Raw genomic sequence first — 16,372 nt, 5'->3', positions numbered from 1 at the left:
CCCCCACCCCCCCCCCACACCCCCCCCCACCCCACCCCCCCCCACCCCCCCCACACCCCCCCCAACCCCCATCACCCCCCAACCCCACACCCCCCCCACCCCAAACCCCCCACCCCACCACCCCCCCCCCCCACACCCCCCCACCCCCCCCCCACCCCCCCACACCCACCCCCCCCCCCCCCCCCCACACCCCCCCCCCACACCCCCCCCCCACACCCACCCCCCCCACCCCCCCCCCCCCCCACACCCCCCCCCACACCCCCCCCCCCACCCCACCCCCCCCCACCCCACCCAACCCCCCCACCCCCCCACCCCACCCCCCCCCACCCCACCCTCCCCCCCACCCCCATCACCCCCCCCCCCCCCCCACCCCCACCCCCCCCCCCCCCACCTCCCCCCCACCCCACACCCCCCCACACCAACACCCCACCCCCCCCACCCCCACCCCACCACCCCCCCCCCCCCACCCCACCCCCCCCCCACCCCCAACTCCCCCCCACCAACCCCCCCCACCCCACCCCCCACCCCCCCCACACCCCCCCACCCCACCCCCCCACCCCACCTCCCCCCCACCCCACCCCCCCCACCCCACCCCACCCTCACCCCCCCACCCACCCACCCCCCACCCCCCACCCCCCCCCCCCCACCCCATCTCCCCCCCCCACCCCAACTCCCCCCCCACCCCAACTCCCCCCCCCCCCCACACCCCCCCCCCCCCACACCCCCCCCCCCCACACCCCCCCACCCACTCACCCCCCCCACCCCATCTCCCCCCCCCACCCCACACTCCCCCCCCCCCCCACCACCCCCCCCCACTCTCCCCCCCCACCCCACTCACCCCCCCCCACCCCACTCTCCCCCCCCCACCCACACTCCCCCCCCCACCCCACTCTCCCCCCCCACCCCACTCTCCCCCCCCACCCCACTCTCCCCCCACCCATTCTCCCCCCCACCCCACTCCCCCCCCACCCCACTCTCCCCCCCCACCCCATTCTCCCCCCCCCACCCCACTCTCCCCCCCCACCCCACTCTCCCCCCCCCACCCCACTCTCCCCCCCCACCCCACTCTCCCCCCCCACCCCACTCTCCCCCCCCACCCCACTCTCCCCCCCCACCCCACTCTCCCCCCCCCACCCCACTCCCCCCCCACCCCACTCTCCCCCCCCCACCCCATTCTCCCCCCCCCACCCCATTCTCCCCCCCACCCCACTCTCCCCCCCCCACCCCACTCTCCCCCCCCACCCCACTCTCCCCCCCCCCACCCACTCTCCCCCCCCACCCCATTCTCCCCCCCACCCCACTCTCCCCCCCCACCCCACTCTCCCCCCCCACCCCACTCTCCCCCCCCACCCCACTCTCCCCCCCATTCTCATTCTCCCCCCCCATCTCCCCCCCACCCCACCTCCCCCCCACCCCATCCCTCCCTCCCCCCTCCCCATCTCCCTCCCTCCCACCCCACCTCCCCCCCACCCCACCTCCCCCCACCCCACCTCCCCCCCACCCGACCTCCCCCCCACCCGACCTCCCCCCCACCCGACCTCCCCCCACCCGACCTCCCCCCCACCCCACCTCCCCCCCCACCCCACCTCCCCCCCACCCCACCTCCCCCCCACCCCACCTCCCTCCCCCCCACCCCACCTCCCTCCCCCCCACCTCCCTCCCCCCCACCCCATCTCCCCCCCACCCCATCTCCCCCCCACCCCATCTCCCCCCCACCCCATCTCCCCCCCACCCCATCTCCCCCCCACCCCATCTCCCCCCCACCCCATCTCCCCCCCATCTCCACCCCCATCTTCCCCCCCCCCCATCTTCCCCCCCCCCATCTCCCGCCCCCCCCCATCTCCCGCCCCCCCCCCATCTCCCGCCCCCCCCATCTCCCGCCCCCCCCATCTCCCCGCCCCCCCCCCCATCTCCCGCCCCCCCCCCATCTCCCGCCCCCCCCCATCTCCCGCCCCGCCCCATCTCCCCGCCCCGCCCCATCTCCCGCCCCGCCCCATCTCCCGCCCCGCCCCATCTCCCGCCCCCCCCATCTCCCGCCCCCCCCATCTCCCCGCCCCCCCCCATCTCCCGCCCCCCCCCATCTCCCGCCCCCCCCATCTCCCGCCCCCCCCATCTCCCGCCATCCCCATCTCCCGCCATCCCCATCTCCCGCCATCCCCATCTCCCGCCCCCCCCATCTCCCGCCCCCCCCATCTCCCCGCCCCCCCCATCTCCCGCCCCCCCCATCTCCCGCCCCCCCCATCTCCCGCCCCCCCCCATCTCCCGCCCCCCCATCTCCCGCCCCCCCCATCTCCCCGCCCCCCCCCATCTCCCGCCCCCCCCATCTCCCGCCCCCCCCATCTCCCGCCATCCCCATCTCCCACCCCCCCCCATCCCCATCTTCACCCCCCCCCATCCCCATCTTCACCCCCCCCCCATCCCCATCTTCACCCCCCCCCATCCCCATCCCCCTCCCCCTCCCTCTTCCCCCCCCCCCCCCCCCATGTCTCCTTGACCTTACACAATCTGTCCATTTTCTGTTCCAGCTATCTGGCCCACCCATCCCACTGACCAATCCCCACCACTGCCTACCTGCACTCACCTATCACCATCACTCCTACCTTCCCCAGTCCCACCCCTCCTGTCTCTATTTATTTTCCCAGCTCCCCTCCCCTTCCCCATTTCTGAAGGGTCTGACCCCAAAACATCAACTTTCCATCTCCTCTGATGCTGCTTGGTTTGCTGTGTTCTGCCAGCTCCTCACTGTGTTGTTGCAAGTTTAACAGTTTTGCAAGACTCCGAAGCTAAAATGAGCACATAAATCAGTTTGATTTTCTGGGAACAAGTAACACAAATTGAATTTAATTTTGTTACTACCTGAACAATTTACAAGTTAGAGTAAACAATCTGTGTAAAATGCTATAACATAGTTAAATCTGAAATAATAATTTTACTTTGGGAAGTCACTAGGTGGTGAACAGTGTTTAGGATCAATGTGTGCTCTGTTTCTGTCTGTGCTCATGCTGTCTGTCTGAATGACTTGTCTTCCTGTGGCACAAAACTGATTGAGGATGACTGGTTCTTTCCTGGCTGCTCTGATCCAGCTTTAGTCTCAGGACAGCAGGAGCTGGAGGAGGAACTGGTACAACTTCGAAGGCTAGGACAGCACCAAGGAAGGAGAAACGCACCACAAGCACCCAAAATCTCGAGGTACGTGAGGAGACTAATAAGCATTCTTTGTCTTTAGATTTCTGTCTTTTATGTGAAGTTTTATGTAGCTAATATGCCTGGCATTTTGTATTATATGGCCATATTTTGCTTTTAAGCTTGGCGAAGACTAAATTAGGCTTGCACTAATTTTGAGAAGGTAGATGTTAACTGATCTTTGGTCAAGTCAAATGCTTTAATCTTGTAGTTTATTTTCAATGCTTTACTTTAAATTAGAATGAGCTAATTTGTGTTTGGATTTCCAGAAGATAATGTATTTATCACATCTCTAAAATATAAGGTACTGCACACAAGTTAAGACCCTATGGGTTTGGAGGTAGCTTATTTAGCATGGGCAGAAAATTGACGAACTAATAGAAGGCAGAACTAAAGGGGAGTTTAAGATAGCAAATTGTAACTAATGGAGTGCCACAGGAGTTAGTGATAGTAAGAAGTGCCAATGCTGGAGACAGAGATAACACAGTGTGGAGCTGGAGGAACACAGCAGGCCAGGCAGCATCAGAGGAGCAGGAAAGCTGATGTTTTGGGCTGGTTTCTGAAGAATAGTCCCAACCCAAAATGTCAACTTTCCAGCTCCTCTGCTGCCTGGCTTGCTGTATTCCTCCAGCTCCACATTGTGGTCCCAGCACCACTTCCTGTTACACAATTATTGACACGGTATAGAAGAGAATGTTCATTTGATGAGGAATGGGAAGATGATGACCTGGGGGTGTTATCGCTAGTCTGTTAATTCAGAGACCCAGGTAATGTTCTGGAGACCTGTGTTTGAATCCTGCCACAATATATGGTGGAATTTGAATTCAGTCTGGAATTAAGAGCCGAATGATAATCATGAATCCATTATTGACTGTTGGAAAAACCCATCTGATTCACTCATGTCTTTTAGGCAAGGAAACTGCCATTCTTACTTGGTCTGGTCTGCATGTGACTCCAGACCCACAACAGTTGGTTGACCCTTAACTGCCCTCTGGATTGGGCAGTAGCTATTGATTTAATCAGTGATGGCCTCATCCTGGAAATGAATAAAACTGATATGTACTATAGTCAAGTTTGTGGATGACACAAAAATAAGTCAGAATGTCAATGGTGAGGATGATGAATCGATAAAAACAGGTTAAGTGAACGTGTAAAAATTTGGCAGGTGGACAACCATAAGACCATAAGACATAGGAGTGGAAGTAAGGCCATTCGGCCCATCAAGTCCACTCTGCCATTTAAATCATGGCTGATGGGCATTTCATCTCCACTTCCCTGCACTCTCCCCGTAGCCCTTGATTCCTTCTGAGATCAAGAATTTGTCGATCTCTGCCTTGAAGGCATCCAACGTCCCAGCCTCCACTGCACTCCATAGCAATGAATTCCACAAGCCCACCACTCTCTGGCTGAAGAAATGTCGTCTCATTTCTGTTTTAAATTTATCCCCTCTGATTTTAAGGCTGTGCTCACAGGTCCGAGTCTCCCTACCTAACGGAAACAACTTCCTAGCGTCCACCCCTTCTCAACCATACACTATCTTGTAAGTTTCTATTAGATCTCCCCTCAACCTTCTAAACTCTAATGAGTACAATCCCAGGATCTTTAGCCGTTCATCATACGTTAAACCGAGCATTCCAGGGATCATCCGTGTGAATCTCCTCTGGACACGCTCCTGGACTAGTATGTCCTTCCTGAGGTGTGGGGCCCAAAATTGGACACAGTATTCTAAATGGGGCCTAATAGAGCTTTATAAATCCTCAGAAGCACATTGCTGCTTTTATATTCCAACCCTCTTGAAATAAACAAGAACATTACATTCGCTTTCTTAATTAGACTCTACCTGAAAGTTAACCTTTAGAGAATTCTGGACCAACACTCCCAGATCTCTTTGTACTTCTGATTTGTGAATTTTCTCACCGTTTAGAAAATAGGCCATGCTTGTATTCTTTTTTTCCAAAGTGCAAAACCTCACATTGACTCACGTTGAATGTCATCAACCATTTCCTGGACCACCCTCCTAAACTGTCTAAATTTTTCTGCAGCTTCCCCACCTCCTCAGTACTACCTGCCTGTCCACCTATCTTTGTATCATCGGCAAACTTCACCAGAATGCCCCCAGTTCCTTCATCTACATCATTTAATATATAAGGTGAACAGCTGCGGCCCCAACACTGAACACTGCAGGACACCACTCGTCACCAGTTGCCATTCCGCAAAAGAGCCTTTTATCCCAAATCACTGCTCTCTGTCAGACAGCCAACCCTCAATCCAAGCCAGTAGCTCACCTCGAACACCATGGGCCCTCACCTTGCTCAGCAGCCTCCCTTGAAATGGCCACCCAATGGACAGGGTTGTTAAGAAAGCATATGGTGTTTTGGCTTTCATTAACAGGGGGATTGAGTTTAAGAGTCGTGAGATCTTGTTGCAGCTCTATAAAACTTTGGTTAGACCGCACTTGGAATACTGTGTTCAGTTCTGGTTGCCCTATTATAGGAAAGATGTGGATGCTTTGGAGAGGGTTCAGAGGAGGTTTACCAGGATGCTGCCTGGACTGGAGGGGTTATCTTATGAAGAGAGGTTGACTGAGCTCGGACTCTTTTCATTGGAGAAACGGAGGAGGAGAGGGGACCTAATTGAGGTCAAGATAATGAGAGGCATAGATAGAGTTGATAGCCAGAAACTATTCCCCAGGGCAGAAAAGGCGAACACGAGGGGTCATAGTTTTAAGCTGGTTGGGGGAAAGGAGAGAGGGGATGTCAGAGGCGGGTTCTTTACACAGAGAGTTGTGAGAGCATGGAATGCGTTACCAGCAGCAGTTGTGGAAGCAAGGTCATTGGGGACACTTAAGAGACTGCTGGACGTGCATATGGTCACAGAAATTTGAGGGTGCATACATGAGGATCAATGATCGGCACAACATCGTGGGCTGAAGGGCCTGTTCTGTGCTGTACTGTTCTATGTTCTATGAGGCACCGTATCAAAGGCCTTTTGGAAGTCTAGATAGATAACATCCACTGGGTTTCTCTGGTCTAACATACTTGTTACCTCTTCAAAGAATTCCAACAGGTTTGTCAGGCACGACCTCCCCTTACTAAATCCATGCTGACTTGTTCTAATCTGACCCTGCACTTCCAGGAATTTAGAAATGTCATCCTTGATAGGTGTATACCACTGGGCGAGAGTTACAGCTGGGGGGAAGGCAATTACGATGAGATTAGGCAAGATTTAGGGAGCATAGGATGGGGAAGGGAACTGCAGGGGATGGGCACATTAGAAATGTGGAGCTTATTCAAGGAAAAGCTCCTGTATGTCCAAGATAAGTATGTGCCTGTCAGGCAGGGAGGAAGCTGTAGAGGAAGTGGGAGCCGTGGTTTACGAAGGAGGTGGAATCTCTGGCCAAGAGGAAGAAGAAGGCTTCTGTTCGGATGAGACGTGAAGGCTCAGTTCGGGCGCTTGAGGGGTACGAGGTAGCCAGGAAAGACCTAAAGAGAGAGCTCAGAAGAGCTAGGAGGAGACATGAGAAGTTGTTGGCGGTTAGGATCAGGGTAAACCCTAAGGCTTTCTATAGGTATTTAAGGAATAAAAGAATGACGAAAGTAAGGTTAGGGCCAATCAAGGAGAGTAGTGGTAAGTTGTGAGTGGAGTCAGATGAGATAGAGGAAGCACTGAATGAATATTTTTCAACAGTATTCACTCTAGAAGACGACAATGTTGTCGAGGAGAATACTGAGATACAGGCTACTAGACTAGGTGGGATTGAGGTTCACAAGGAAGAGGTATTAGAAATCTTACAGAGAGTGAAGATAGATAAGTCCCCTGGGCCGGATGGCATTTATCCTAGGATCCTCTGGGAAGCCAGGGAGGAGATTGCTGAGCCTTTGGCCTTGATCTTTAACTCGTCATTGTCTACAGGAAATAGTGCCAGATGACTGGAGGATAGCAAATGTTATTCCCCTGTTCAAGAAGGGAAGTAGAGACAACCCTGGTAATTCTAGACCAGTGAGCCTTACTTCAGTTGTTGGTAAAGTGTTAGAAAAGGTTATAAGGGACAGGATTTATAATCATCTAGAAAAGAATAAATTGATTAGGGATAGTCAGCACGGTTTTGTGAAGGGAAGATCATGCCTCTCAAACCTTACTGAGTTCTTTGAGAAGGTGACCAAACAGGTAGATGAGAGTAAACCAGTTGATGTGGTGTATATGGATTTCAGCAAGGCGTTCGATAAGGTTCCCCACAGTAGGCTATTGTACAAAATGTGGAGGAATGGAATTGTGGGAGATATAGCAGTTTGGATCAGAAATTGGCTTGCTGAAAGAAGACAGAGGGTGGTAGTTGATGGGAAATGTTCATCCTGGAAACCAGTTACTAATGGTGTACCACAAGGGTCGGTGTTGGGTCCACTGCTGTTTGTCATTTTTATAAATCACCTGGATGAGGGCGTAGAAGGATGGATTAGTAAATTTGCAGACGACCCTAAGGATGGTGGAGTTGTGGATAGTGACGAAGGATGCTGTAGGTTGCAGAGAGACAGAGATAAGCTGCAGAGCTGGGCTGAGAGGTGGCAAATGGAGTGTAATGCAGACAAGTGTGAGGTGATGCACTTTGGTAGGAGTAACCGGAAGGCAAAGTACTGGGCTAGTGGTAAGATTCTTAGTGGTGTCGATGAGCAGAGAGATCTCGGTGTCCATGTACACAGATTGGTGAAAGTTGCCACCCAGGTTGACAGGGCTGTTAAGAAGGCATACAGTGTTTTAGCTTTTATTAACAGAGGGATCAAGTTCCAGAACCAAAAGGTTATGCTGCAGCTGTACAAAACTCTGGTGCGGCCGCACTTGGAGTATTGTGTACAGTTCTGGTCACCGCATAATAAGAAGGATCTGGAAGCTCTGGAAAGGGTGCAGAGGAGATTTACTAGGATGTTGCCTGGTATGGAGGGAAGATCTTATGAGGAAAGGCTGAGGGACTTGATACTGTTTTCGTTAGAGAGAAGGTGGTTGAGAGGTGACTTAATTGAAACATGTAACATAATCAGAGGGTTAGATAGCGTGGATAGGAAGAGCCTTTTTCCTAGGATGGTGATGGCGAGCACGAGGGGGCATAGCTTCTAAATTGAGGGGTGAAAGATATAGGACAGATGTCAAAGGTAGTTTCTTTACTCGGAGTAGTAAGCGAATGGAATGCTTTTCCTGCAACGGTAGTAGATTCGCCAACTTTAGGTACATTTAAGTCATTGGATAAGCATATGGACATACATGAAATAGTGTAGGTTAGATGGGCTTGAGATCGGTATGACAGGTCGGCACAACATCGAGGGCCGAAGGGCCTGTACTTTGCTGTTATGTTCTATGATAATGGATTCTAGAATTTTGCCAACAACCGAGGTTCGGCTAATCGGCCTATAATTTTCCATCTTTTGCCTTGATCCTTTCTTAAACAAGGGGGTTACAACAGCAATTTTCCAATCGTCTGGGACCCAGACTCCAGTGACTTTTGAAAGATCACAATCAAAGCCTCCGCTATTTCCTCAGCCACCTCCCTCAGAAGTCTAGGATGTAGCCCATCGGGGCCAGGAGATTTATCAATTTTTAGACCTTTTAGCTTTTCTAGCACTTTCTCTTTTGTAAGGTCTACCATACTCCACTCTGCCCCCTGGCTCTCCCTAATTGTTGGCATACTACTCATGTCTTCCACTGTGGCCCAATATCTACTTTGGCCTCTTGTTTGTTTCTTATGTATTAAAAGAAGCTTTTACTATCATTTCTAATATTACCTTCATATTTGAACTTCTCCTTCCTTATTGCTCTCTTTGTATTCCTCTGTTTGTTTTTGTAGCCTTCCCAATCTTCTGATTTCCCAGTGCTCTTGGCCACTTTATAGGCTGTCTCATTTTCTTTGATACATTTCCTGACTTCCTTTGTCAGCCATGGCTGTCTAATGCCACCCCAGATAATCTTTCTTTTCTTTGGGATGAACCTCTGTACTGTGTCCTCAATTACACCTCGAAACTCCTGCCGTTGTTGGTCTGCAGTCCTCCCCACTAGGCTCTGCTTCCAGTCAATTTTCGTCAATTCCGCTCTCATGCCCCTGTAATTACCTTTATTTAACTGCAACAACATTACATCCAATTTTGCCTTCTCTCTTTCAAACTGCAGACTGAGCTCTACCATATTATGATCGCTGCCTCCTAAATGTTCCGTTCCTTTAAGGCCTTTTATAAAGTCTGGCTCATTACACAGCACTTAGTCCAGAATAGCCTGCTCCCTTGTGGGCTCCATCACAAACTGTTCCAAAAAGCCATCCTGCAAACATTGCATGAATTCCCTTTCTATGGATCCACCGGCAACGTTATTCACCCAATCCACATGCCCTATCTATTTCTCGGTGCATCTTGCGCCCCTGGTCCTGATCACTTAGGAGGTCTGTACGTAACTCACGTTGTAGTTTTTTTGCCTTTGTGGTTCCTCAATTCCACCCACACAGACTCCACATCCTCTGGCCCTAGATTTAATTCCATTCTTAACTAACAAGGCAACTCCACCCCCTCTGCCCACCTCCCTGTCTTTTCGATATGTTGTGAATCCTTGGATGTTTAACTGCCAGTCCTGAGCTCCCTGCAACCATGTCTCTGTGATGCCTGTCACATCATAATCATTCAAGAGGATTTGTGATGTTAATTCATCTACTTTGTTGCGAATACTACGACCATTTAGGTAAAGTGCCTTAATGCTAACTTTCTTATCATTATTCGAGAGGTTGGAAATCCCAAAATGTCTTAAGTTGTCCTTCCTTTTTGCTGTATTCCTAGTCTGTTTTGAGGTTAAATCCACCTGTCCACATGCTATCCTGCTGCTTATCTTTCCATTTAACTCCATACTCCCTGTCTCTTTCACTTTCTCTTCCCCCTGACTCAGAAGTTTAAAGTCCTACTGACCACCCTATTTATCCTTTTCGCTAGAACACTGGTTCCAGATTGGTTCAGGTGGAGACCGTCCCAACGGTACAGATCCCCCCGGTTCCAAAACTGATGCCAATGCCCCATGAAATGGAATTCCTCTTTCCCACACCAATTCCTTAGCCACGTGTTTACTTCCCTAACTTTCTTTTCCCTGTGCCAATTAGCACATGGCTCAGGCAGTAATCCGGAGATTATGGCCCTTGAGGACCTGTACTTCAGTTTCTTTCCTAGTGCTTCATAATCCCTGAACTGGTCCTCTACCCTAGCTTTGCCTGTGTTGTTAGTCCCAACGTGGACCATAACAACTGGATCCTCCCCCTCCCCCTCCCGCTCCAATATCCTTTCAACCCGGTCGGAGATGTCCCGCACCCTGGCACCGGGCAGGCAACACACCATGTGGGACTCCCGATCTGGCTTGCATAGGAAACTATCTGTCTCCCTAATAATAGAATCCCCTATAACAACTACCTGACTTTTTGCTCCCCGCTCTTGAATGACCTTCTGCACCACGGTGCCGTGGTCAGCTGGCTTATCCTGTCCACAGTCCTTTCCCTCATCCGTACAGGATCAAGAATCTCATACCTGTTGGTCAAGGTCAAGGGCTGAGGCTCCTGCACCCCTGAACTCAGAATCCCCCTACCTGCCTCACTTACAGTCACACCTTGTCCCTGAACACTTTCTGAATTTGAGTTAATTATCTATCGGGTGTGACTGCCTCCTGAAACAAAGTGTCCAGGTAACTCTACCCGTCCCGGATGTGCCGCAGAGTTTGAAGCTCAGATTCCAGATCATTTACTCTGATCCGGAGTTCTTCCAGCAACCAACACTTGCTGCAGATGTGGTGGCTGCGGTTCACAATGGGATCAGCCAGCTCCCACATCATACAGCTACAGCACATCACCTGCCCAGCCATTACTACTTATTTAGTCAACTTTTACAATTTATGTATTAAATGCTTTCTAGTACTTCTCTGCTACACTGTTTTTCAATTAAGCAATTAAACTTTTAAGCAATTACACAATACACGAGGATATAAATTGAAAAGCCCTACCTTAACAACACACGAGAGCCCTTCTTGGTTAGAGCTCCCGCTCTTTCTGCTGCTGGAACAGGAATGGAGGGCTCCGCCAGTCAAGGTAGATATTTGCTGATCTTTAAAGCAGAGACTCACCTACCTGTAGGCCTCTGATCGACACTCCTGCTCTTCCTGCTGCGAGTCTGTGGACTTTTAATTCGGTTCGAGGAGGAGGGAGGGAGGGAGGCCCTACTGTGTAGGACCTGGGGCTTCGAGGTAAGTGCTTAAATAACGGTCACTTACCTTCCCGACTGCCTGTCAGCTCCGACTTCATTTCCGCCCAGCTTCTGCCGCTCTCTGCTGAATAAAAGACCGCTGGCTTCGAAGCAAGTGCTTAAATAACAGTCACTTCCCTTCCCAACTGCCTCTCTGCTCCGACTTCACTTCTGCCCAGCTCCCGCCACTCTCTGCTGAAGCAAAAAAGCAATGTGAGAAATTATGGACTTTGGCAGGAAGGATAGAGGAGCTAAGTATTATTTGAACACAGGACTACAGAAAGCTGAATATGAACGGATTTGGGAGGCCTGGTGTGCAGGTCTTTAAAAAACAATTAGCATCCATGTTCAGTGAGTACTTGAAGGCAAATGGAATGCCTCTATTTCATAAGGAATAGAATTTTAAAATAGCAAGAGAAATAAAAACCAAGTTGCTGGAGAAGTTTAGCAGGTCTTGCAGCATCTGTGAAGGGAAAAACAGAATTAACCCTTTGGGTATGGTGACCCTCCTGTATTGTTTGGGAGTCCTTGTTAAAATTATATAAGGCACTAGTTGCACTCATATTGGAATGGAGTGAACGATTTTGACCTAATTATCAAAGGAAAGATATATTGGCATTCAAGGCAGTTGAGAGAAGTACACTCAGTTGGTCCTGGGCATAGAGGCATTTTGTTATGAGGAGATATTGAGTAAGTTGGGCCTGTACTCACTGGAGTTTGGAAGAATGAAAAGAGACCTTATTGAAACATGTAAAATTTTCAGGCACTCTCCCATGTAGAGCAGTTATTTCCCTTGATGCAAAGGATGTAATCTCAGAGCAAGGAGTCTTCTATTTAAGACAAATGAAGAGGAATTTTTGTTTTCTCCAGTGGCAAATCTGTGGCATTCTCTATCCTGGAGGGCTTTTAAGGGCCTTGGATTGTTCGGTATATTCAGGTCTATTTTCTCACCAAAAGGTCATGGAAGTATGCAGGAAAATGGAGCTGAGGATTATCAGATCAGCCGTGATCTCTTTGAATAACAGACTGGTCTCGATGGGATCCATGGGCTACTTTTACTCTGTTTTATGATCTTGTGATCTGATACAATGCAATGAGCGTTCTGTTTTTAACTTAATTAAAGTATACTTCTGGAAATGCAAGCAATACCTGCAGTGTTGATAACTTTTAGACACAGTAATTTTGCCAACTTTTGCATGACTATTTAAATAGCTCTACCAATTAACCAGTACAGACACACTGGGCTGCATTGACTCCTCCTCTGCTGGAACATTTTCTGAAGGTATCAGTTTTTACCCTCTCCCTATGCAGTGAAACTAGCATACCAACTGGTTTCAGATAGCATCAAATCATTGAGTGCAGTATGTAAATAAATCAAAAAATCTACATTAAAATTATGAAGCTGAAGATCTTTTTTATTTGACAGTGATTTGTTGTTGTTAATTCTGTTTGACTTTGAAATAAGCAGAGCAAAGTTTAAAATGCTGGTTGTCTATTTACCGTGGTGTGGTGTCCAGATGAGGAAGGAGTTTGGAAAAAATGAGAATTGTTTTGTAAGTTGCATCTTCAAACAAGTAAATGTAATTTTATTTTAGGTCGACTTTGAATATGAAAAGCACCATTTTGAAGAATCCAACATTAGTATGGATAATGCTGACAACACTGAAGGGGAGAACTTGGGAGGTTTGTGGTCAGAGTACACTTGCCATCATACAGGTGTGATACCCACTAGACAGTTATGGAAGGCGCGCACAGCATATTAATTTTGAGATGCATTTGTTAAATATTCAGAGCTTTTTGATTAAATAATCCATTTTGTTTGTTGACACGTTCCACCTTGAGCGTTGTTTGGATTTTGTTTTCTCCCCTTCTTAAATTTGTGCCATTGAAATTCGATATTTATCAATTAAAAAGAATGTGCATGCTGGATAAACTGGCTAGTTTTCCTTATAAGGTATCATGAAGTGTTTAAATCTTCAGGTCAAGTTCCACTTTATTTCACTGCAAAATTAAATGGCGAGGGAGTTGAGAATTCATCCAAACATTGACTGTTTCTTGTCTGTCTTCTGTGATTTGTCATAAAATAAGTAGTACAAGGTTAATTGGTAAACATGAACAAAAACAAAGTTGCTGGAAAAGCTCAGCAGGTCTGGCATCTGTGGGGGAGAAAACAGATTTAATGAATCGGGTCCGGTGACACTTTCTCAGAACAGAGGAAGGCTCACCGAATCCAAAACGTTGACTCGGTTTTCTCCTCCACAGATGCTGCCAGACCTGTTGAGCTTTTCCAGAAACTTTGTTTTTGTTCCTGATTTACAGCATCCACAGTTCTTTTGGTTTTAAAATTAAGTACAAGTAGGTTAGATCACTGTTTTATAAAACAGAGCAGCTAAAGACTCATGATTGTAACCAAAAAGTAGTAGCTCAAGTATTGCTATAAAAACAAGCTGCTGTGAGAACATCATGACAGTAAACAATTGTCATCAATCTGCAAGCAATTCAGGTGTGTTAACTTCACCAAAGCTTATTTGAATGAGTACACATTTGGCAAAGGTGTAATGTTAGCCTGTGCATATTCTGATTCAAGTTGCTTTGCAAAACTGCAGATGTCAGGTTAAAGTTTTCCCCTTGCCAAGGGCATAAAAAGAGCAGGAAAAGATCCTGTATGTTTCACTTGCAATTCTTGACATGTAATTGGGGAAAATTTTAAAGTGATTGTAACAGGTCAACCAAGTGGGACTCATAGAAGGTGATAATGGGAACTGCAGATGTTGGAGAATCCAAGACAATAAAATGTGAGGCTGGATGAACACAGCAGGCCCAGCAGCATCTCAGGAGCACAAAAGCTGACGTTTCGGGCCTAGACCCTTCATCAGAGAGGGGGATGGGGTGAGGGTTCTGGAATAAATAGGGAGAGAGGGGGAGGTGGACTGAAGATGGAGAGAAAAGAAGATAGGTGGAGAGGAGAGTATAGGTGGGGAGGTAGGGAGGGGATAGGTCAGTCCAGGGAAGACGGACAGGTCAAGGAGGTAGGATGAGGTTAGTAGGTAGGAGATGGAGGTGCGGCTTGGGGTGGGAGGAAGGGATGGGTGAGAGGAAGAACAGGTTAGGGAGGCAGAGACAGGTTGGACTGGTTTTGGGATGCAGTGGGTGGAGGGGAAGAATTTCCACTCACCCTCCCATTCTTTCGATGACTTGCAAACCATTTCCACTCACCCTCCCATTCTTTAGATGACGCCACAACCGCCCAAAGGGGATCCCCCTCGTTCTCACACACCACGCCACCAACCTCCGGATACAACGCATCATCCTCCGACACTTCCGCCATCTACAATTCGACCCCACCACCCAAGACATTTTTCCATCCCCACCCCTGTCTGCTTTCCGGAGAAACCACTCTCTCCGTGACTCCCTTGTTCGCTCCACACTGCCCTCCAACCCCACCACACCCAGCACCTTCCCCTGCAACCGCAGGAAATGCTACACTTGCCCCCACACCTCCTCCCTCACCCCTATCCCAGGCCCCGAGATGACTTTCCATATTAAGCAGATGTTCATCTGCACATCTGCCAATGTGGTATACTGCATCCACTGTACCCGGTGTGGCTCCCTCTACATTGGGGAAACCAAGCGGAGGCTTGGGGGCCGCTTTGCAGAACACCTCCGCTCGGTTCGCAATAAACAACTGCACCTCCCAGTTGCAAACCATTTTCATTCCCCCTCCCATTCTTTAGATGACATGTCCATCATGGGCCTCCTACAGTGCCACAATGATGCCACCCAAAGGTTGCAGGAACAGCAACTCATATTCCGCTTGGGAACCCTGCTGCCCAATGGTATCAATGTGGACTTCAGCAGCTTCAAAATCTCCCCTTCCCCCACCGCATCCCAAAACCAGCCCAGTTCGTCCCCTCCCCCCACTGCACCACACAACCAGCCCAGCTCTTCCCCTCCACCCACTGCATCCCAAAACCAGTCCAACCTGTCTCTGCCTCCCTAACCTGTTCACCCTCTCACCCATCCCTTCCTCCCACCCCAAGCCGCACCTCCATCTCCTCCCTACTAACCTCATCCCACCTCCTTGACCTGTCCGTCTTCCCTGGACTGACCTATCCCCTCCCTACATCCCCACCTATACTCTCCTCTCCACCTATCTTCTTTTCTCTCCATCTTCAGTCCGCCTCCCCCTCTCTCCCTATTTATTCCAGAACCCTCACCCCATCCCCCTCTCTGATGAAGGGTCTAGGCACGAAACGTCAGCTTTTGTGCTCCTGAGATGCTGCTGGGCCTGCTGTGTTCATCCAGCCTCCCATTTTATTGCCCTGGGCCTCATAGAATGTGAGTTCCTGATTGGGGCTGTTAATCTAGCCCAGTCACACAGTCCTAGCCAACAGATCGAAACAGTAGTGTCAGAGGTTCAGTTCACTCTTAGAGCTGGCTCTAAGGAAGCTTAATGAATGTCAAGGACTTTACATGTATAAATAAAGGGTGACTGGGGATGGGATACCGGCATTTATGAAGTTATTTCCCTTTCAACACTGTGTTATAATTGGATATTTCCGGCAGTATTTACAGACAAAGGAAATCAGAATCATAGAATGCCCACAGTGCAGATAGAGGCCATTCACCTCATTGAGTCTGCACCGACCCTCAGAAGACTATTCTACCCAGAAATCCCGCACCCCTGCCTGTCTCCAGAATGGACATCCATGAAATACTCTGGGCCATCAACAGCAGCAGAATTGTACTCCAGCACAATCTGTAACCTTATGGTGCAGCATATGCCCCCATCAAACATTACTGTCATGTCAAGGGATCAACCCTGGTTCAACAAAGAGTGCAAGAGGCCATGCCAGGAGCAGCACCAGGCATACCTAAAGATGAAGTATCAACCTGATGAAGCCCCCAAACAGGACAACTTGCACAACAAGCAGCGAAAGCAG

General features: G+C 50.1%; 1 protein-coding gene across 3 annotated transcripts in view; it reads left to right on the top strand.

Moving 5' to 3' along the window:
• Nucleotides 1–3,080: 3,080 nt before the first annotated feature.
• The window catches only part of LOC125459525 (golgin subfamily B member 1-like), a 114,649-nt gene continuing 101,357 nt past the window's right edge, over nt 3,081–16,372 (top strand). For all 3 annotated transcript variants that reach the window (XM_059652216.1, XM_059652215.1, XM_059652217.1), the window contains exons 1-2: nt 3,081–3,189; nt 13,025–13,112. In XM_059652216.1, the coding sequence (XP_059508199.1) occupies nt 13,073–13,112 (40 nt within the window). In that variant the 5' untranslated portion in view covers nt 3,081–3,189; nt 13,025–13,072. The remainder of the gene's footprint in view (nt 3,190–13,024; nt 13,113–16,372) is intronic.

The sequence above is a fragment of the Stegostoma tigrinum genome, chromosome 17 (genome assembly GCF_030684315.1).
Source record: "Stegostoma tigrinum isolate sSteTig4 chromosome 17, sSteTig4.hap1, whole genome shotgun sequence".
NCBI classification, from domain to species: domain Eukaryota; kingdom Metazoa; phylum Chordata; class Chondrichthyes; order Orectolobiformes; family Stegostomatidae; genus Stegostoma; species Stegostoma tigrinum.
Note: the sequence above shows the minus strand (reverse complement) of the source record. Positions and strands in the feature narration are given on the sequence as shown.